At 39.6% G+C, this 19868-nt stretch overlaps 4 protein-coding genes across 5 annotated transcripts; 1 reads left to right on the top strand and 3 right to left on the bottom strand.

Moving 5' to 3' along the window:
* On the top strand, positions 1–8435 carry tmco4 (transmembrane and coiled-coil domains 4). 2 transcript variants are annotated; one of them, XM_067528396.1, is made up of 14 exons: positions 1–144; positions 819–969; positions 1121–1295; positions 1678–1705; positions 1788–1917; positions 2274–2371; positions 2610–2753; positions 2911–3030; positions 3767–3931; positions 4098–4234; positions 4494–4578; positions 5126–5243; positions 5482–5599; positions 6652–8435. In XM_067528396.1, exons 1-14 carry the CDS (start codon positions 102–104, stop codon positions 7168–7170), a joined length of 2031 nt encoding a protein of 676 aa, XP_067384497.1. In that variant the 5' UTR covers positions 1–101; the 3' UTR covers positions 7171–8435. The 2 variants fall into 2 exon arrangements, with proteins under 2 accessions (XP_067384497.1, XP_067384498.1); XM_067528397.1 differs by lacking the exon at positions 3767–3931.
* htr6 (5-hydroxytryptamine (serotonin) receptor 6) lies at positions 8003–14724 on the bottom strand. The gene is made up of 3 exons (XM_067528402.1): positions 11911–14724; positions 10485–10619; positions 8003–8359 (listed from the first exon to the last, which is right to left on the bottom strand). Exons 1-3 carry the CDS (start codon positions 12832–12834, stop codon positions 8003–8005), a joined length of 1416 nt encoding a protein of 471 aa, XP_067384503.1. The 5' UTR covers positions 12835–14724.
* Positions 14725–14875: 151 nt separating this feature from the next.
* Positions 14876–16447, bottom strand: micos10 (mitochondrial contact site and cristae organizing system subunit 10). The gene is made up of 4 exons (XM_067528404.1): positions 16289–16447; positions 15575–15622; positions 15176–15282; positions 14876–15067 (listed from the first exon to the last, which is right to left on the bottom strand). The coding sequence occupies exons 1-4, from the start codon at positions 16365–16367 to the stop codon at positions 15059–15061; spliced, it is 243 nt and encodes an 80-aa protein (XP_067384505.1). The 5' UTR covers positions 16368–16447; the 3' UTR covers positions 14876–15058.
* Positions 16448–16700: 253 nt separating this feature from the next.
* On the bottom strand, positions 16701–19428 carry sike1 (suppressor of IKBKE 1). The gene is made up of 5 exons (XM_067528403.1): positions 18988–19428; positions 18662–18767; positions 18434–18576; positions 18229–18342; positions 16701–17790 (listed from the first exon to the last, which is right to left on the bottom strand). Exons 1-5 carry the CDS (start codon positions 19144–19146, stop codon positions 17662–17664), a joined length of 651 nt encoding a protein of 216 aa, XP_067384504.1. The 5' UTR covers positions 19147–19428; the 3' UTR covers positions 16701–17661.
* Between the last annotated feature and the right edge of the window lie 440 nt (positions 19429–19868).

Genomic DNA, 19868 nt, shown 5'->3' with positions numbered 1-19868 from the left:
TTGGTAACATTTCTAGTCAAATGTGAATGTGTGGTTTAAGTTCCTGGTGAGCACGTGAAGGCAACAAAAGTTTAGTCCACAGAGTTGTAACGTTTTTGGCCATGGACGATAAAAAGAGCTGCATGGACACCAACTTTGTCCCAGGTATCACGTAGAAATTGTTACTGTTATGCGCGATGGAATTACAGATATTAATTCACGACTTTTTTTTTTAAACAAAAGTCACTGAACCGTATTTAGTTAGTTAATAGTGACATAGCGTAACGGATGTTAACAAACAGCCAGTTGTTTTAGCGGCTACGGTTTATAACTTAATTTGTTAAAACGACAGGATCTTCGGTTGACCTGCTACCGTTACATACAACCGAAAAACCAATGTTAATAATTGTTGTAATTTAGCAGCTTGTCTTCGTTGAATTCAGGTCAGTTCATTAGAGACATTGCGAAGTACAAAGTTAGACTCCATGTAACCTAGATCTGCACAGCTGTTAGCGAATATGAAACCTCAAACTGAACTACACTCAAAAATCAGGCAGCTAAGTGCTGCATGTCTTATAAGTGACATTAATTTATCGTGGACAAATACATAAGAGCACTTATTAAACATTGACATGTTCAGGACAATTCGGCATGCAGGCGATCTACCAAACAGCATTTACAGTAAAATAACCTATTACATATATACTGTATATTGCCGGTGAAGTGTAAATACAATATCTTATGCTCAAGGTGTCTTTAGTATGAGTAGTAGTAGTATTAACCTGTCATTTGTTTTTTTAATTACGTGTCTGAATCATCAACCTTTGCTCATTTGTCAGACCCAGGGGGAGCAGGAACGACAAAAGATGTCCCATCGGACCAAAGCCCAGAGAAAATTATCAGCAGACAGCTGACCGAACAGGGCAGGTTTGCTTTTGCTGCTCTGTGTAGTGTCTCTCTGGGCCAGTTATTTGCTGGACCTGAAAACAGGTAAGAAAGCCTCAGATATATAATACTTGATCTTTTTTTCTACTTGTGCATAACTATTTGTATTAATAGCCTTTTATCTAAATGGTGGAAAATGTTGCTCCAACTGAATTGTTACATTACCAGAGGAGATAAGAAATATTGTGTTTCTCAGTGTGTTCAGGGAGCAATACCTGCGGGACTTGGTCCGCTGGCTGGATCTGGATGAGTCGGTGATGCCAGTTATGGGGGCTTTCCTGTCTGGCCTGGGCTTCGAAGGCTCTGACACCTTTCTCTGCATCCTACAGGCTGAGGCTCTGCTAACTCCAGGCGCAACCCCTATAATACGGGTGTTTGTCACTCTTAATAGTGGATACAATGAAATTAAAATGCAGTTGATTGACTAACTGGGTTGTTGCCATAGGAAATTTAAATGTAGGAAACAAAATAAAGAGTTTGAAGGTTAGAGCAAATGGGTTGATGTAAATGATTACAACATATGCTCAATATATGGCATATGAAATAATTATAATCACAGTAGAAAGACTAGAGCAGTGATTCATATGTAATTATAACCTATATGTATGTATGTGCTTTATTTAAATCTATTTTGGTTCATATGTTTCATTTGATGATCATACCAGTTCTTTCTTTACTAACATTAATTAAAAAGCATTGTGCCTATTTTACACACCCACATCTGTTATAACCATCTCTTGCATTTTATTACAGGATCTAGTGTCTTTTTCTGTCAAAGATGGTAAGAATTTTTCTTATTTCTTCTTTAACGACGTTGAAAGTTGGTATAAATTCACAGAAGCCTGTTACTTCTATGACCTCAGGCCAGTATGATGCCAGAGCGAGGGTACTCATCCGTCATGTCGGCTGCCTGTTACGGGTCTCACCGCAGCAGCTGGAGGAGTTTGAGGGGACACTGGGAGAGCGACTGAGGGATGCAGGAGAGGAGAGCGAGTAAGTTATGGTTGGAGGGTGGGATGTGAGCAACGTTTACATAGAGCATTTTACACACTTGGGTTTAGTCTGAAAATTATGTTTAAACCTTAAACATACATTTATTTAAATACTAAACAGTAAATCACCTTGTTCTGTCCAAGGTTATCTCTGTCTCTCTCTTGCTGAATCTTGTCTGTATGTCATCAACACACACACAATGCGTGGCAGTCACTTGATCCAAAATGAAACCATGAAGATAGTTGTCAGGCATAAACAAGCAATGTCACCTTGAATGTTTTAGGACATATTTGACCAACTCAGCTAATGGCTATGTCAACTAATACAGATGATCTGTGCAACTCTACTTACATTAGAGAGGAGTCTTCTCGGCGGCTGAGAAGAGAAAGAGGACGAAAGTTACGACGTTACCTCCTCATTGGACTAGCCACTGTGGGCGGAGGAACTGTAATTGGTGATTATAACTGCATTAACTATTAAAAGTAAAAAATGTCAGTTTACTTAACAAACTAATAATTACATTACTACGCAGTGTTATGACTTCCAGGAGAATTCACAAACATGGCTTGTAACAACAGATATTTTCAAATGCTGCAGTTTTCATTCTGTAGACGTAATGTCTCTCTAAAATGCTTTGCCTGTCTACTCTTTGTTCTTTTCCATACTGACTGTTATTTTGGTTCCTTTGCCAGGTGTAACAGGTGGACTGGCAGCTCCTTTGGTAGCAGCAGGGGCCGGTGCTGTGCTGGGGGCTGGAGGGGCTGCCGCTCTGGGCTCAGCCACTGGCATTGCAATCATGGCCTCCCTCTTTGGAGCAGCGGGAGCTGGATTGACTGGTGAGAGTGTTGGACGACACACAATTACTTACAATCCAGAATCCTGAACTTGACATATGCACACATTTTTATTTTTGTTACCTTCTTACCTTACTTGTATCCCGCTAATTTTTGCTCATGTTCGCCCTTCTTTAACTTTCAAACATTGTCTCTCCAGGCTATAAGATGAAAAAGTGTGTTGGAGCAATTGAGGAATTTCAGTTCCTGCCACTAAATTCTGGGAAGCATCTTCATCTGACCATTGCAGTGACAGGCTGGCTCTGTAGTGGTAAATATAGTAAGTTTATCGTTTTCTGTCACTACAACCACGTACGATTTGTAACAATTAGATGTCCATCATAAGATAAAGTATGCAATTTGAAGTGCAATGTCAGTGGTAATGGTATAGTAGATTTGTTTGCAAAAGGTTTTATAGATAAATATAAATATCGGAACTCATTTAATTGAGTGATGTACACCATTCAATTACTAATAATGTTATACAACATCTTGCATGCAATTAGAATTGATAAGAACATTATATTTTATGCAGTGAATTTTAATCAGTGTAACTCTACATGTACAAAGTATGTGATGAAATCAGAGCAAATATTTAGCCTTCTGTGGCAGCTGCCCTTACCGCGACAGATAAGCCTGCACTGCCAAGTACCGTTGGAGAACACAGGATCAGTGCCAGGGACATCAGTTGCGCAAAGGAAACAAATTCTAAAGAGTGAGGCTGTAGAACTCAGCTAGGCCAATTACATTAAGTAGAAACAAATAAAACATCACTTAATAGAATATGATGTGACAAGGCTGTGAAGCATAATGTTGTAAAACTTGCACTGTCCATATGAGATTATCCAAAACCAGTACATAAAATGATGCAGCTCTTCTAAACTAAAACATACTCACTTACAAGCTTAGTACCCACTTCACACATTGAGACTTGCACACTGTATGCATAACTTGCTTTAATGTTTCCTCCACCGATTGAGACTGGCTTACATAAAGACGCGACTGCTGCATTCTAGGTTCATTCCAGGCTCCGTGGTGTAGCCTGGGTGAGTGTGGGGAACAGTATTGCCTGGTTTGGGAGTCACGTTTCCTCAAGGATCTGGGCTCAGCCATGACCTCTCTGTTGGATAGCTTGGTCAGCATTGTGGCCCAGGAAGCTCTCAAGTACACAGTGCTCTCAGGTAGGAGAATGAGCATGTGGGAAGCACTTGTTTTCATTGGGTCTGGTATTCAGATACAGGAGCTTTTTAATTGTGTTAGTATTTTATATATGTTCCTTTTTGTTTTATTAACTCCTGTTGTGTACTACATCATTGAATTTACATTGATCACCAACACGCTGTCCAGGCATTTTGACGGCTTTGACGTGGCCTGCGTCTTTGCTGGCGGCAGCCAGTGTCATTGACAATCCTTGGTGTGTTTGCCTGAATCGCTCAGCTGAAGTGGGGAAACATCTGGCACAGGTTTTGAGAAGCAGGCAGCAGGTATTGTACTACATTTTACCACTGTCAATACACACTCACCTTTATTGTGCCTCAATATTGGGTCAGCTGGAATTGCTTCAAATATGGTTAACACATTATTGAATGACTATTTTTGACTCTTTTTTTACTGACTTTTTTGCAGTAATATAATAATAAATGTAGGATAATAACTGTATTAACCTTAACTATTCATGTATACTATTAGACAATAATTTGCCTATGTTCTTTGGTGTTTCATCTCTTTCTTTGTGTGTTAAAGGGGAAGCGCCCTGTCAGTCTCATAGGATTCAGTCTTGGGGCCAGAGTTATCTACTACTGTCTTCAGGAGCTGGCTAATGACAAAGGTATGGACACGTTCTCTGGGTTCATGTCTATTAATGATTTAATTTGAATTACGTTTTTTTGAAACTGACTAGCAAATATTTAAAATCAATTCATCAATTTATTAATCAGTTAATTGCGCTATAATCTAGTGAACATGACTTTAAAAGACTACTATAAGTATCTTAATTATTTTACTGTTCTGATGAAATATTGTTTTTTCTGTATTTTGTTATTATCAAATAATCACATAAAATGGATAAAAACCAACAAGGAATTGTGCCTACTCACTGTAAACTCTGTGAATCCAGAAATGAACTTTGAACAATCTTTTTCATCTGTGCCTTAGATCTCCCTTGTACAGAAACACTATTGCACGGGGTTACTCATTTCTTCCACATGACTACTGACTGTAGAATTCTGTCCAAAAAAGAGAGCTTCAAATGCCAAGAGCAGCCATCCCATTTTACGCGACTCTTGCAAAAGATCAATATTTGAGACTGTAAAAACTGAAAGAATAGAGAAATTCATCATCCTGATCCTATAATGTGTGTTGCTGTGATTCCTCAGGTAGTGAAGGAGTAGTGGAGGATGTAGTGCTTCTGGGAGCCCCGGTGGACGGCTCTGAAAAGGCCTGGGCCAGAATGGCCAGGGTGGTAGCTGGAAAAATAGTGAACGGATACTGCAGGTAAAATAGAACTCTTTCTTTAAATACTGATGCAGTAAAATGTTTGTATTTTTACACTTAATACTGGCAGTTACCTTATAGTTGAAGTATACTTACTGTTGTTTAGTCATTGTATATTTTCACTGTGTGATCATTGTTTTGCCTTCAGCAGATTTAGAAACTACTGTATTAAAAGTAAGATTTATGGTTTAGGTATTTAGGTGTTATTAAATGACTTTCTGAACTATCCACCTCTCAGAGGGGACTGGCTCCTGGGGTTCTTGTACCGGAGCTCAGCTGCACAGCTGTCTGTTGCTGGGCTACAGCCAATTAATGTCCAGGATCGGCACATAATCAATGTGGACCTTTCGTCAGTGGTAAGTTACTACAGATGTTATATTTCAATTAGGAATTAGAAAAAGTTTTCTTAGTGTTTTTTTTTTTTTTTTTTTTTTTTTTTTTCGGGAGAACACTTTCTTTATATTTACATTCTCATACAAGAGAACTGATACTATCCTACATTTGGCTGCTCATATGTATCAGTTACAAAGGTTTAGACAAGTAGGTCAGTCAGAATTGTTTTTTGTTTTTCTGTTGAAATCAGCTATTAATCTCAGTTTAGATTTTGAAATCTTGTCTAGTACTAAAATAATATTTATTTCTTTTTTACCTCTGCCACTTGGGGGCAGCTGAGCAGGTAGCTTACTGTGGGTTCATTGAAATGGTCTTATGTCTTCTGCAAACAAGCTTGGACAGCAATGAGAATGAAGCAAAACAGTAAAGAAGCTGGGCAATGAACCAAAACAATAAACAGAAAGATCCTAGAACACAGTTATAGGCGCAGTACTTGATAATACTTTGTGGGATTATAGGATTTATTATTATGGGATTAGTCATTTCATCTGTGGTCAATAAAAATATATTGGTTAGTGCGGCTCTAAGCAAACATTTTTGTAATTCACATCCTAACAGTTATTAATAACAGTTATTGAAATGTTACAAAGAGATATTTTTGTGGAGCAATGTTACTGAATTAAGAGTTTTATTAGCACTGTAACAGAGAAGGTTAACAACATTAAAGATAAAAAATATTAATACTATGCTGGTGTATTTTGGATTAAATCTATACTTTTCTGCTACCCCTCAATCAACAGGATTCCATGTGAAGCCTAACACTTTGTATTTACCATTGTATTTGTAGTACTTGAGCAGACAAAGCATCATAGGTTTAAAATTTAACACGACTGAACATAAACAAAAAGACTTAAAACAAATTCCAACACAGCATATACCTGGTCATTTAATATGGGGAACAGTAAAAAAAAGTGCCTGTACAAAAGTATTAAAAATTAAAGAAATTCACAAGTAATTTACAAAGAAACAAGTACCCTATTTAGTCAGACATTAAAGCCATATTTTTGTTTCCCAGGTGAAAGGTCACTTGGACTACATGCGTCAGATGGACACCATCTTGGTGGCAGTAGGAGTTCCCACTAAGGAAGTGCCAGGAGTCTCCTTTGCACTTCCTCAACCTGTGACAATTACAAAGGGGAGAGTGGGCAACCCTAACCAAACCCCTTGTAAGCCCCCACTGACAGAGACACAGAACTCAGCCATAAATGCAGATTCTCACAGAGAAGAAAGTGAAGTGAACCTAAATAAGGTGGCAGAGACAGAGGAGACCAGTGATGGTTGGGATATCCCTGATATTTCAGACCTGCTGGACTCTTTGAACGACAAAGAATCAGAGAATCAAATCACAGAGACGAAAAAAATACCACTTACTTGTGAGGGGGGTGCCACTAATAAAAGCACAGCTCCTGCTTTGAATGCCCAGTATGATAGTGTGGAGGATGCTGAAGCAGACAGTGAACACATATCATGGAGCTGGGATGAGACACACTGGGCGGTGGAGGGCACACACGAACAAAAGCAGCCAAACTTGTAAAGAGCATGTTACAGGACCAGCTGCTTCCTTGTAAACTCTCATCTTCCCACATTTTTTCAGAATCAGAGTTTTGTTGGAGAAAACATTCGAACTGTTCTGAAACACTGACATGCCAGAGTCCGCTGAAAAGACAATGCACACATATGGTGGCTTGTGAACATGAAAAGCCCCAGAATGTACTGCTTTGTTTAAGCCCTAAATTATGCTTTTAGACTATTGTATTGATTCAATAATGATGTAGAGTTTTGTTACTTTAGTAGATTTTTTTTTAACCTACTGTAAATAGTAGTAATGTATTGTCTAAGCTCACTGTGAGTTCAAATACCTGTAAATATTGCTTGTGTTTTCCAATTTACAGTGGATGCTACAAATAGGTAATATCCCTGCTCCTGTTGTCCTTCTAATTTTCATCTGTTGGCTTGGTTGCTATGGATATTTTCACAGTAATTTGATTTCCATAAGGCAACGCAGTGAATGTGCTCTTCAAGGTTTTTTCTCTATTCTACCATCATGTGAGGCATTACATACTGAGGAGTTGATGTACAGAGTTCATGTTGTTTTGAATGTACTCTTGAGATGTAAATCATAAACCCTTTTTTTTTTTGGTTATAGTTATTTTCCTCCTTTATTTTTCCAACCAAATGTCATAATTGGAAAGAAACACACTCTAGATAAAAGAAGGCTTTAATTTTTTTTATAGCTTACTGAATTTGTGTCCTAAGACATTCTTTTTACAGTCGTTATTAGTCTTAACTAACTAACTTTTTACGAGTCTCCATACTTACACCATTCTACTAAAAACCCTGACACAACTTGATTTTATAACTACTGTTCAATCCAGTGTGTCAACCTGATTGGGTAGAAGCAGAGGCAGCTCAATCCCAGCATGCTCCGCATCCATTAGGTTGACAGCATCTGTGGCGGTGGCGGGGGGATGAGTGGGGTCAGATGCCACTGAAGAGGGCGGGTTGCTGGCAATATTAGGTTCTCCTGAGTTGCGTAGAGAGAGCGAAAGCGCTGGCGATGGTCTTCGGGGTGACTGCGAGGAACAGCAGGGCAAGAGCTTCCCCAGAGCTCGTTTGAAGTCTCTCATGAACAGCGGGTAAATTATTGGGTTCATTGTGCTGTTGCAGTAGCCCAGCCAAGTGATGGCATCAAATAGAGCAAGGGGTACACACTCACACACTGCCTGGAGGAAAGATGGTGAAGAGAATTGTAGTTTTGTTCATGGGAAGACATGCAAAAAATCAATTACACAAATAAATTACAAAAGAATTGAAAAAGGATTAACACAGAATAAAGACAAATAACTGTTAAAAAATGTGTGCTGCTTTTAACTACTAGTAGTTTTTAGTTGTATGGAAATATGTACGAGCATGAACAGGAAAAGTAATAATTGTAATTGTGTTACTAGAGATGGACTTTAGTCTAGATTATGGACTTTAGTTACTATTTGTAGTGTAACAATATATGTCATTTTATTTTGTAATTATCCTTTTTTAGGTGCTGCTAATGGTAGTTGTTCTGTTTTTGACTGAGGCCAGAGGAGAATGTAACTTCAGTAAATGGTAAATGATGTGCACTTATATAGCACTTTTCTACTATTGGCACTCAAAGCGCTTTACACTGCTTCTTATTTAGCCATTCACACTCACAATCACACAAACACACACACACACACACACACACTCATACACCGGTGGGGGAGCTGCTATGCAGCTGACCAACGCTCACTAGGAGCAACTAAGTTGGGTTTCAGTGTCTTGCTCAAGGACACTTTGACATGTGAACAGAGGAGCTGGGGATTGAACCAACAACGATTGTTGGACAACCGCTCTACCTTCCTGCGCCACAGTCCCCCCTAGTAAACCCTTTAAAATGGAGAGACTGGCTTCAGAGAATTTTTCTCGTCAAACTCATTGCTCAGTTTAAAGACTTTTTTTTAGACTTCAAGGAAACACATATTAAAACAAAAATTTGTTAAAATGAAACTTCCACAGGCTACTTTTTAAAGATGTGCGTTGACAAAAACATACATCAATTAGGAAGTAAGTAGAGGAAAATGTATTTATTCTTATTGCCTTTACTTTTCCTGTTTGGCACTACATTTATTTAATATTAATCTTGTGCATCAATAGATAATTGTGTGTATTATTATTTAGACATATTCAGTTCATTTTCTAATTCACATATGTTCAATGTTAAAGTCAAAAAGCTGGAAAATAAAAGCAGAATTTTGGTTTTGATGTAGTTAAAAAACAAATACAGAAATGAATAGATAAAGATAATCAATTAAGAAAAAGTCCTATATAGAAGAGGGAGAGCATTTATATTTACTCTCTGTGTCTTTTGTGCCCCTATAGTTGTGAGATAGCTGGGTCATGAAATTGAAAGTAAAAGACTCCTTACTAATCACATGGTGTGTCCTTCATGTTTTTTCTTATAGAACATCTAATTATCTCTGCACAGAGCTTGCAAATACACTGATCTTGAACATAACCACCAGGTTCGGAGAGGGACAGTGAAGGAGGAGACAGCTGTTAGAGGAGAGCTTCCAATACTATCAAGATGAGACAGGGAGGCAGTGGGAACAGGACAGAAAGGAGGGGTGAGTTTCACACACCACATTGAGTGTGAAAAGGAAGGAGAGTGCAGAGACAGTCAAGTCTCTGTGCTCTGTTTTATGCAGGGGAGAAGCGAGAGGGCACAGATGGGAAATCAAAATGACTGGATCATTGAAAGCTTGAAAAACAGGACAAGTGTCATTACCAATTTAGATTGAGCTGTTTTCTGACATTCATTTACTCCTGCTGAGGTTTTTTTCGTGATCTTTCCTGTCTGTTCACTGAGTAACGAGTGTGTGTGCTCAGTATAATCGAATCAAAATCAAAACATAAAGAGAATAGTAATTATAAATGGTCCTTTACAGTGGGTTGTTTTCTGGGCTTTAGAATGAGTCAGCCACACAAAGCTGAAATGCCAATCTATTTCCTCGTTGGATCGCTTGGCAAGGCTCTGACGCCAAAGCTGGCCAATACAAAAATAGATCGGTATCCAAGTGTTTTCGTCCTTTCTTTCTTTTGCATTTTACATTTTTCACACTCTTTTTATGCTCGCCACCGAAGGCAAATACATGCTTTTCAAATTACAAGGAAATGAAAATGAACACTTGACATGTAGATAAAGGCGAAGACAAACTGAAAACACTGAAGACATTCATCCCTTTTAGCTCATCTGATCATGCAGCTGAGGGACAGATGGACATTTTGTCCATTTACTAACTGCATATTATATGTGCTTGTGTCACATCTGACCTGAGCCATGTTGGTGATGAAAAATGGAAGCCAAGCACTGAAGAAGAGTCCCAGGAGGACTCCTAGCGTCAGACTGGCCTTCAGCGCCCTCCGACCCTGTCTGTGAGCCAGATGTCGCTCACTGTTCACTGACGGCTGTGGACAACCAGAGACAGATTTATGATTTATTTACACTTTATGGAGAGTTAAAGTGCTGAAACAGTTTCTTGGCTATAAAACCAAACTTTATGCTTTTACATTTTTAATTGTGTACCAAAAAAAAAAAAAAAGTCAGACTGGATCCATCTTCTCATCCAACAACTCGTAAGAAAGCCAGTGTGGGCCCACAATATTTCACAAAGTTCCCAAAGCTATTTCTTTGAAACACTTTATTTAACAAAAGTATTTGTTGGTCTCGGTTGTTTTCCCTCCTGTTTTCACGACTATTTATGAAAAAGAACACCACTCAGCAGAAGGCCAGTTGTTACGAACTGATGCTATGCAGCCAAACATGACTGAAGTGCACATATTTTAATTTTAATTTTAGGGGAGATTTAAAATGTTCGAAGACATGAAACACTTCATGTCTATTAGGGAAATGATTATGATGCACAAAACATGTAAGACAATCGAGGTAAAAACTCAAAGAGCGGGTTAAAAGTTTGTATATTATTATGCTTAGAGCTGACGTGAGTAGTTTGCTGCTGGGAAATGTGGCAGACGATGTGCTTGGTATCCCTGCAGAAGAAGGGCAGAACATCTGATATTTCTGATTCTTCACCTCATCATAAACGAGCTGCAGACTGCCTCTCTTCAGACTGACTCTTTTTAAATCCTGATATTGATGTTTTTAGATCAATAAAGTGTAAAAGACCTGTTACTGTATCATCAGCTTTAATATCCCTCTATTCTCATTGTTAAGTCAGCAAACCTCTTTTCTTATTTAAAGCATGTAAAACCTCCACACTAGTGCTTTTTATTGAAAGTGACACATCTTACTGCAACAAAACAAATGTCAAACCCTTTCAGCACCATTGGTTGATTAGTGAAGAACAGTTGGTGGACTCTGCAATTCCCACCCACCTGAGCACAATTTAGTTTTGCAAGAATCCCAATCGTGTGAGGTTGATGTCAAAGATACTTCCAGATATACTTAGTACAAGTACTACTTATACAAGTACTACTGCATAAGCCCATCAGGACACTCATGCAACAATTAGATGCACTGTAGAATCAGGTCTTGGAAAGGCAACAAAATACAAATGTTGCTGCCACAACTGTAACTGTGTTCTTATCTGTTTTGCCTTTGTGTTGGACAGTTTAGGTTTTGCTTAGAAACCACTGTCCAGTGTTTCATTTCATCTTTGGGTCAACTAACCGACACTGACAATCCTTAGGTTTCCATCTGTTCTGTCTGATTTGTGAGGCTGTTTAGACTTTTTCTTACCAGCACATTTTGTGACACAGGAGGCTCCTGGTACCTGCAGACATCTCTGTCGCAATGAGCTTGAGGTGCAGCAATACCGGGTGAAGGAGGCCGAGAAGGTTCCCCAAGAGAGGGGTGTGGGTGTGGTGGGTGGCTCAGCGCTGCAACCCGCTTTGCCTGTCTCCGTGCTGCCATAAGGATGCGGCAGTACGTGAAGCAAATGGCGCTGGAGGGCAAAAAAAAGGTGAGCACAGATGCCACAAGAGCAAAGGGCAGGGTGACCTGCAGGCGGCACTGGAAAGAAAGGCCTCCTGATGGTGACAGCTGAAAATAGGATGCTGGGTACAGTGTTTCAGAGTAGGAGCTGAGGTTAGTACTGCTGACCACAGGAAGTGATGAGTGTCCACTTCCATGACCTAGGCTGTGCCACTTCATCTCAATGGGCAGGAAGGAAGCCAACGCTGCTAACCCCCAAGCAGCTCCAACAAGGAGTAACGCCCGGGGTGGGGTCATCCTCTGCTTGTAGCGCAACGGTGAGATGATGAACAGGTAGCGGTCCAGGCTGATCACACACAAGTTGAGGATTGAGGCACTGCAGCACATGACGTCAAAGCAAAGCCAAATTGGGCAAAAGGCAGGCCACAGCACCCAGGCCCCACACAGCACGTTGAGCATGGCCGGGGGCATGACCACCAGTGCCACCATTAGGTCAGACAGGAACAAAGACACCAAGAAGCAGTTTGAGGTGCAACGCAGTGAGCGATGGGCCAAAACCAAGGCGATAAGCAACATGTTGCCACAGGCTGTCATCAGGATGATGACAGTCAGCATGAAGGCTAACAACCATGGGCCACTGCCAGTGATGTTCCAAGCACTGGCTGTAGGAGAACTGCTGTTGTAGCTTCCTATAGAGGCAGAGAGGTGAGAGTCCGCCATGGTGTCCATTCCCAGCAATCAAATTCAGCTCCTGTCTGAGCACCATTAAACGTAACAGATTTTAACAAGTTCTCCGTTCAGGCCCAAACTCTCAATTTGTTGAACAAAAAGAAGCCACTGGGGTTTTTGTTGAGAAGTCATCCAACTCTGCCCTTATACAAAGATAGTAAGACTGTTCTCCGTGAGTAAATACCTCCAGCCCCCTTTGCCGGAATACATCCAGATGCGCTGCGCTTACCTCCACTGCCGCCAGAAAAGTGATCAAAATCACCAGCAGAGTTTCACTCATCTGTCCAATCTCCTCAGCATGTCCCTGTCTTATCAACAGCTGAGAGCCAGAATAAGCCATTCAATGGTTGGCAGAGGATTTTGAAGCAGCATGTCACAATGATGCCAGTCACTGAAGGAGGGCACACAGAGAAATAAGCCTTGACCGGACATAGGAGAGCAGTGCTGCTGACAGGAAAAACTGAAGCTGAAGAGATCAAGGTCCAATTCTCAAAATGATACCTCACCTCACAGAAGTGGCATTGTACAGCATCCGCAAGTCCATTGCTGAGCTGGAGCTCTTCTGCCTTTCACAAGTCCTTTTATTCTGGGAAACAGCATGGGGGAGCGCAAACCGACACAAAATAGTGCAACACTCATTTGCAAGCAGGGCTCTGTTTTGGTAAGGGCTCTACAGGTATGATGGTCCTTGTAATGCTGCCGTTCCATCCCTCGCTCCTGTTAATCCCTGTGTCGGCCACTCCAGAGCGCCTCGCAGGCTGAGCGCACACCTAGTGAGGAGGAGCGTGTCAAAGCACTGAGCTGTTAATGCATAACCATGCACAATTATAGCCAAGAAATGCTAATTCTACATCACATAAACTGGTGTGGGTGTTGTTTTTTTCTTCCCTATGTTTGGTTATGGTATTTAAAATATTAATTATATTAAATATTTAAAAAATATTTAAATATTAATATATTCTTCCTGCAATGCACGGTAAGGATTTGATGTTATTGCTTTTTCTTGTGACATCTTTTTGCAAAGCACTTTCTTTGACATGTGTGTAGGCTTAAAAACTCCCAAGTATTTTAATTGGCAGATGTATTAGTGGAGTTTTTTTTTTCCTTTTTGAAAAAAATGTATACCTGACTTTTTTTTTTGTGTCCTTTCGGCTTACAAATAACTAATCTTATTCAGTCCTGGATGTTTCTTGTTTGTTTTTATTGACAGAAACTGGCCCCTCAAGACACAGATGTATGTGTATTTTACCTCCTTGTCACACATTGATTATACACAAGTGATCTACATACATTTGCACCAATCATGATGATTTAAGTTCATCAGAATAAAAGGCCTGACCAAATATTTTTCAATTTAATTTGAAGTTACTCTATAACAAAGTACATGTTTTTATTAAAAGGCCAAAGTAGTAGTTGTCAGTGGTAGTTACACTCTGATAAATTCACATTTCCTTGTTCTACGAATTATCAGAGAAACATCACATTTTTCACAGTTTATTCTCAATCCAAAAAATGGGATGACAGCAATTATTCACTTCTCAACAGGAGCACTTGAAAAAGCATTCATAGATTGAAGTCCTGTGCGCGCCAGCATTTCAAAAGCATTGTCAAATACTGAACACTAAATGCAAGGCTCTCAGCTTTAATGCCCCCTCATGACTCATCTCCACCATCACTGCGCCCCAGTCATCTGCCACATCAGATCAGCTGCTGCCAACCTCCTGACCCCCTCTCACCCACACGAAACCCACCACCTTATGGGATAGTGTTTGCAATGCTTCCTTCCATCTTTCTCTCTGACAAATTTCAGAGAAAGACTCAGAAATAAAAAATAAACCAAAATCCCACCCTTTTAACGCTGCATTAACCCTTGACTCCTGTTACCCCTCCCAAAAACCACCATCACTTCTTATATAGTAGTATATATTCTGATATAGTTATAATTCATTACACCATTCTGTTAATACTGCTTCTTTACCGTTGTAGTATTATTTAAATGGTTTTCACTAATTATAAAGTATCTTAGAAAGAAATCTGGCCATGATTTTTTGTTTCTGTTTATTAAATAAACACAGATAGCCCTGAGTAGGGACGTACACATGATACATAGCCATACTTGGGAAGGATTCTTCACAGAAAGACAACAATCTAACTGTGGAACAGTCCAAATGGTGACTCTCATGGACTAAACAAAACAAAACGACAGTCCCACGATGTTTTGCAGCTATTGCTCCTGTAAAAAAAAATAAAAAAAATAGTTACATGAATTCCACTTTACATGACACAAAATGAATTATGTCTGCAAGTTGTTTTAAAGATCATTTGTGTTTTACAAACCAACCTTCTCACATCTGTGCAGTAGGTAATGTGACCTTAAGTCATTCTGACAGTTGGAATAGGCCATACCAAGTCCCGTTCCCGAGCCAAGTGAAATTGGCCATGTGCGTCCTAAAAATGTAAAAGTTTATCTCCTCTCATATACTAAAGAAATACTTCACAATGTGATTAAAAACAAAGCTGAGATGGCATGTAAAATGATTTTCACGCTTTTGTTATGCAGCGCAGCTGAAAAAGACTGACAATAACATAAAAAGCTTTGCCATTGGTAAAAGCAGCAGATCAGTACTTGTATGAACTGCAGTGCCAAAGTGCAGCTTGCACTCTTTTGCCAAGTACCTCTGAGCTAAATTAAAGCTTAAAGATGCAGTATGCCAGTAACAAATTCATTCACTCTACTTACGTTTGAAGAACAGAACAGAAAACACAATTCCTAACCCCAGTCCAGTGCCTGAAAAATAGTGGAAATAATTACATGAAGAGACATTATTTTCTATGTCGCTGCTAGTTTATTCATTTTTATTTAATGCATTCATATGCAGTCTTTAAAGTATTTACATTAATACTGTGGATTATATATTTTCTATGTAGCCACAATGCCACTGTAAGCAGAAGCAATGGAAAGTTTGAATGGTAACTTATTCAAAGACAGGTTTGCTTCTGTTTAGTTTCTATGCAGAGTCGTGGAGCGGGTACATACCGGACAAATATTACTTGTAATGCGCTCGCAGATGTGTATGAGTCCATAAGGATGAAGGCATTAACATCAACTACTTTACACATGTTTACACATCGGTTCTTTCCAAGAACAATTTACGAGACACGCACGTATGTACGCACAGTTCCGCCAACGAAACGACGATTGTGACGTTAACAAAAAATACAGAATAGCCATACAAATAGTCATACAAGTATGTATATAACGTTGTTAGATAATTTATCTTACTGGTTATTCTGTTATCCTTTGCAACCCCCTTTTGACTTTTAGCTTAGCTAGTTAGCCTCTCCCCTAGTCAATGTCAACTGTGTACTACAGTAAAAACAAAATGTCTTTCTTTTGTCCTTATTCTGGTACATAACAATGTCGCCGTGCTTGCAAGACTTTGGGGATATTTACCGATTTTAACGACACCATCTGCCAGGCATCGGTCCCACTTTTTCCCGAGCTCCTTCTCAGACATGCTGAACATTAGCATTAGCTTGTATCAAGCTGGAAGTGTCAAATGCGGCTGTGGTGCTGCTTTTACGTGCTGTCGGAAATGTAGTTACTCTAAATTGAAAGCAAAAAAAAATTAACTGACCAGTTTACGAACAACAGTAGTTATTATGACGCCGAACTTTAGAAAGTTAGTTCGGCTTTATGTTTTCATACATGTGTGGAAAAAAATCACAACGACAGGAGAGAATAAGAATTACTAGAGACATTAGTGAGATTTATTGAATCGTTCTCGCAAACCTTTCGATGCGACATACCCAGTACGGCCAAAATGTCGTCATCATGCGGTAAACGACAGAAGAGCCTACGCGCATTATTGTAATGCAAATTTATTTTTCAAGTTTCTGAATGTAATTTCGTTTGACACAAATCAGTAAACTGCCATGGAATCACTACAGCACTAATATGACCATATTAACACTGTTTTCCTGAGATGATAAGAATTTCTGAGAGCATACATTTTATATCAATTGCACAGACTTTTTTGTAAAGTTGTTACCATCACTCGGGCATACTTTATTACTCTGTACCCAAATCCGATGTCTAAAAAACGTGGGTGATGAGGCAAACTACTAAACACGGAAATCATGTTATACGTGAATTCTACAAAGTGACTGACAAATGTATTCAATTCTTAAAATTGCATTTACATTAACAAGAAATGATCCACTCTCCCTTCTCAGCAGGCAAACTGTGTGAAACAGCCAAAAATCAGTGTGTTGGCAGAGAGATTATCAAGCATGGTGGCGTAACAACGGTACAAACAAGCTGCTTCTTAATGGAGTTCAGGTAAACTTCTATCAGGGGTTGTTATGGCATTTAACACATCATGAGCGAGTGGACAGCAAAAGGGAACCAAAGAGGTAGCAACTGTGTCCTTAAAGATTAACTCTATCTTTGGCCAGTAACAAAATAAATCCCCTTTGCTTATACTGTCTTTACCCAATTACACACATATACCTTAGCACCCACTGAATTGTTGTCAATGATAACCAAGATACCTCAATGAAACTCATGGTTAATGTGGAATTCACCACAGAGATAATATAATCACTGTACATAAGAAAGCTCACAACGGCTACCATCCTGATATACCCACAATTACATACATCTGATAGTCAAGATTATGTTTAAGTGAGGTTTGCTACAAAACATATGCTGTGGTCTGACTGCATTTCAGCCCACGTAAAAAAATAATGTGGTGAAGAGATCATCAACCCCGTCTCCTGAAGGACTTCTTTTCCCAGTTACAGTTCATATTCATGCGGTTCTGATCACTCATTGAAACCTCGCTGAGGGAGCTGCTCTTGTGCTGCTGTCGCTGGCTGGTTAGTTTCTTCTCTAGCTGTCTTCACGGAGGCCTTGCTGATGGCCAGGAGGTCTCTCAGCTCCTTGTTCTCAATCTGCACATAGCAGGATAATCATACAATAAGAAAGAAATAGAGCAAGAGAGAGAGTTAGAGAGTTAGAGAGAGAGAGACAGAGACAGAGAGAGAGAGACAGAGAGAGAGAGAGATTTGACTTTGTCTAAAGTTTGAAATGCACCCCTCCAACTGTTTGTATTGCATAACATGCTGTTCTTTAACAAAGCCATTAACTGCAAAAATTACTACGTGATTAGTGGATCATGTCTTATCCTTGAAATCGACCACTAAATGCTCTAGATCAATTTGTATTTTAACAGTCCACTTCATCATGATGTTCACATTTAATCATGAGACCAAGACAACATCTAAGAATTGACGCATTTTAGACTAACATGCCATTATGATATACTTAAATAATAATGCATGATAAATAGTAATTATCTACTAGTATGTAAACTGTTCCACTCTGCTCACCTCTAGTTGAGCAAGCCTCTCTCTAACAGAGCAGTAGTGCTGATCATCTGCCTGCACTGCTTTTCTCATCACTTGGCCCATCTCACATATCCGCTGCACCTGGCTCTGCACCTCCTAGAAAATCCCAAAGCAGGACATGCATACATCTATAGCCGGGTTATGCTTTTACACCAACCGATATTGTAAAAATGTGCAAAAAGCGTACTTTTGCATGGTCTTCGTGGAGGCTGAGTACAGGTTTGGTGTCCAGCTCCTTTTTCGCCATCATCAGCTGAAGCATCTGCTTGCGGTATCGACCCATGATCAACTCTAGTGCATACTGGTGTTCTTCAAGAGACAACCATAACTCTGCAAAAGCAAACATGAGGAACATTAGATAAAACATCATCCACATAATCCACAGAATTGAATTGGGGTGGGTGGTAGGGGTTACCTCTATTTTCCTGCTGCAGTTCTTTGATTTGAGTGTTTTCCTGAGTCAGAAGGACATGAGGCTTGTATTTGGTCAGCTCCTGAATCTCTGAACTGTCTTCAGCGTGCTGAGGGGAGACAGAAGTAAAACGCAGCATTGTTTCTGTTTTTAATATCAGATAGCTGTGAAGTAGAGACGTATGTTGACTATGGAAACACAAAAGCAAATGGTAATTTCAATTTTAAACATACGGGTTGCTTTTTTAATGACAAACGTTTATTGTGTGTACTCTTTATATGAACACAAATGAATTAAAAGTGCCCGTCGCCGTGTTCAGATGCCCTTACCTTGTCTGGAAGTGCATTTCCCACCTCTCTCATGCTCTGCACTCTATGACTGAGGGCCCCGGTTTGCTCTATCAGTCCCTCGGCGGCCGCGTCATGCTCTTTCAGCCTGTCGAGAAGGGTCCGAGCGTCTCCCAACACTTTTTCTAAAGTGCAGGCCATTTATTTAAAAAAAGTAACTCTGTGTATTACGTCAACGAGCTCCTTCACTCTACCAGATGGGGAAAATACCTCTCAGTGTCAGGTTGAGTTGGCTCTCCAGCCTTAGTTAACTGAGGCAGCTCCACTTACTTGACACCAAATTGTGCACGCTGTTGTGGGCCTTTGAAAAACATTTCGGTAGAAAAAAAATGTGAAGAGTACACACAATATTTGTTGTCAAGTCTGTAATTTCCGTATTAGGCTAAATATAACGTCACTTCCGTATCTTCTTCTTTGGATATTAATCGCAGGAGGCAAAGCTGAATTAAAGTATCTACCGCCATCTACAGGATGGTTTAGGTCCTGTGGCATTTAGTACCAACTTTTTCGTGTTGGTTGTAAAACGAAAACAGAATATTTTTAATTTTTATGAAATTAAGTGAAGGGAAATGTTCTATGTATACGTTTTGATTCAGATCAAAAAGGAAAAGGCTCCTGAGCACTTACCCATAGATAGATAGATACTCTCAAACAACAAACATGGACAAATGTGGACTCAAGAACTACAAAAGGAAACATTTATGAAAGCATAGGGTAGCATACTAAGCTCACATTTCAATGGATCCACCTTGAAGATTGAAAAGGCCTCCTGCACTTATAAACATAGAATTATATAGTTAGAATCTTAAATCTAGATTTTTCATATGGCACCCCACCACAAATGTAGACATTTATTAATCATT

The sequence above is a fragment of the Channa argus genome, chromosome 13 (genome assembly GCF_033026475.1).
Source record: "Channa argus isolate prfri chromosome 13, Channa argus male v1.0, whole genome shotgun sequence".
NCBI classification, from domain to species: domain Eukaryota; kingdom Metazoa; phylum Chordata; class Actinopteri; order Anabantiformes; family Channidae; genus Channa; species Channa argus.
The sequence above is the reverse complement of the archived record's forward strand: the minus strand, read 5'-3'. Positions and strand labels throughout refer to the sequence as shown.

Bases quoted from the DNA above. Each gene is read 5' to 3' on its own strand.
- sike1 (XM_067528403.1), bottom strand. From the start codon at position 19,146: ATGGCCTGCACTTTAGAAAAAGTGTTGGGAGACGCTCGGACCCTTCTC. The intron at 18,768-18,987 runs GTAAGGGCATCT...GTCTCCCCTCAG, and splicing joins GAAATGCACTTCCAGACAAG to CACGCTGAAGACAGTTCAGA. The intron at 17,791-18,228 runs GTGAGCAGAGTG...TGCTATGTGCAG, and splicing joins AGAGGCTTGCTCAACTAGAG to ATTGAGAACAAGGAGCTGAG.
- micos10 (XM_067528404.1), bottom strand. From the start codon at position 16,367: ATGCTAATGTTCAGCATGTCTGAGAAGGAGCTCGGGAAAAAGTGGGAC. The intron at 15,623-16,288 runs GTAAATATCCCC...ACTATTTTTCAG, and splicing joins AGATGGTGTCGTTAAAATCG to GCACTGGACTGGGGTTAGGA. The intron at 15,283-15,574 runs GTAAGTAGAGTG...TTACATTTTTAG, and splicing joins TTCTGTTCTGTTCTTCAAAC to GACGCACATGGCCAATTTCA.
- htr6 (XM_067528402.1), bottom strand. From the start codon at position 12,834: ATGGACACCATGGCGGACTCTCACCTCTCTGCCTCTATAGGAAGCTAC. The intron at 10,620-11,910 runs GTAAGAAAAAGT...GGTTGTCCACAG, and splicing joins CTGTGTCACAAAATGTGCTG to CCGTCAGTGAACAGTGAGCG. The intron at 8,360-10,484 runs GTCAGATGTGAC...TCTTTCCTCCAG, and splicing joins TCATCACCAACATGGCTCAG to GCAGTGTGTGAGTGTGTACC.
- tmco4 (XM_067528396.1), top strand. From the start codon at position 102: ATGGACGATAAAAAGAGCTGCATGGACACCAACTTTGTCCCAG. The intron at 1,706-1,787 runs GTAAGAATTTTT...CTATGACCTCAG, and splicing joins GTCTTTTTCTGTCAAAGATG to GCCAGTATGATGCCAGAGCG. The intron at 2,754-2,910 runs GTGAGAGTGTTG...TTGTCTCTCCAG, and splicing joins AGCGGGAGCTGGATTGACTG to GCTATAAGATGAAAAAGTGT.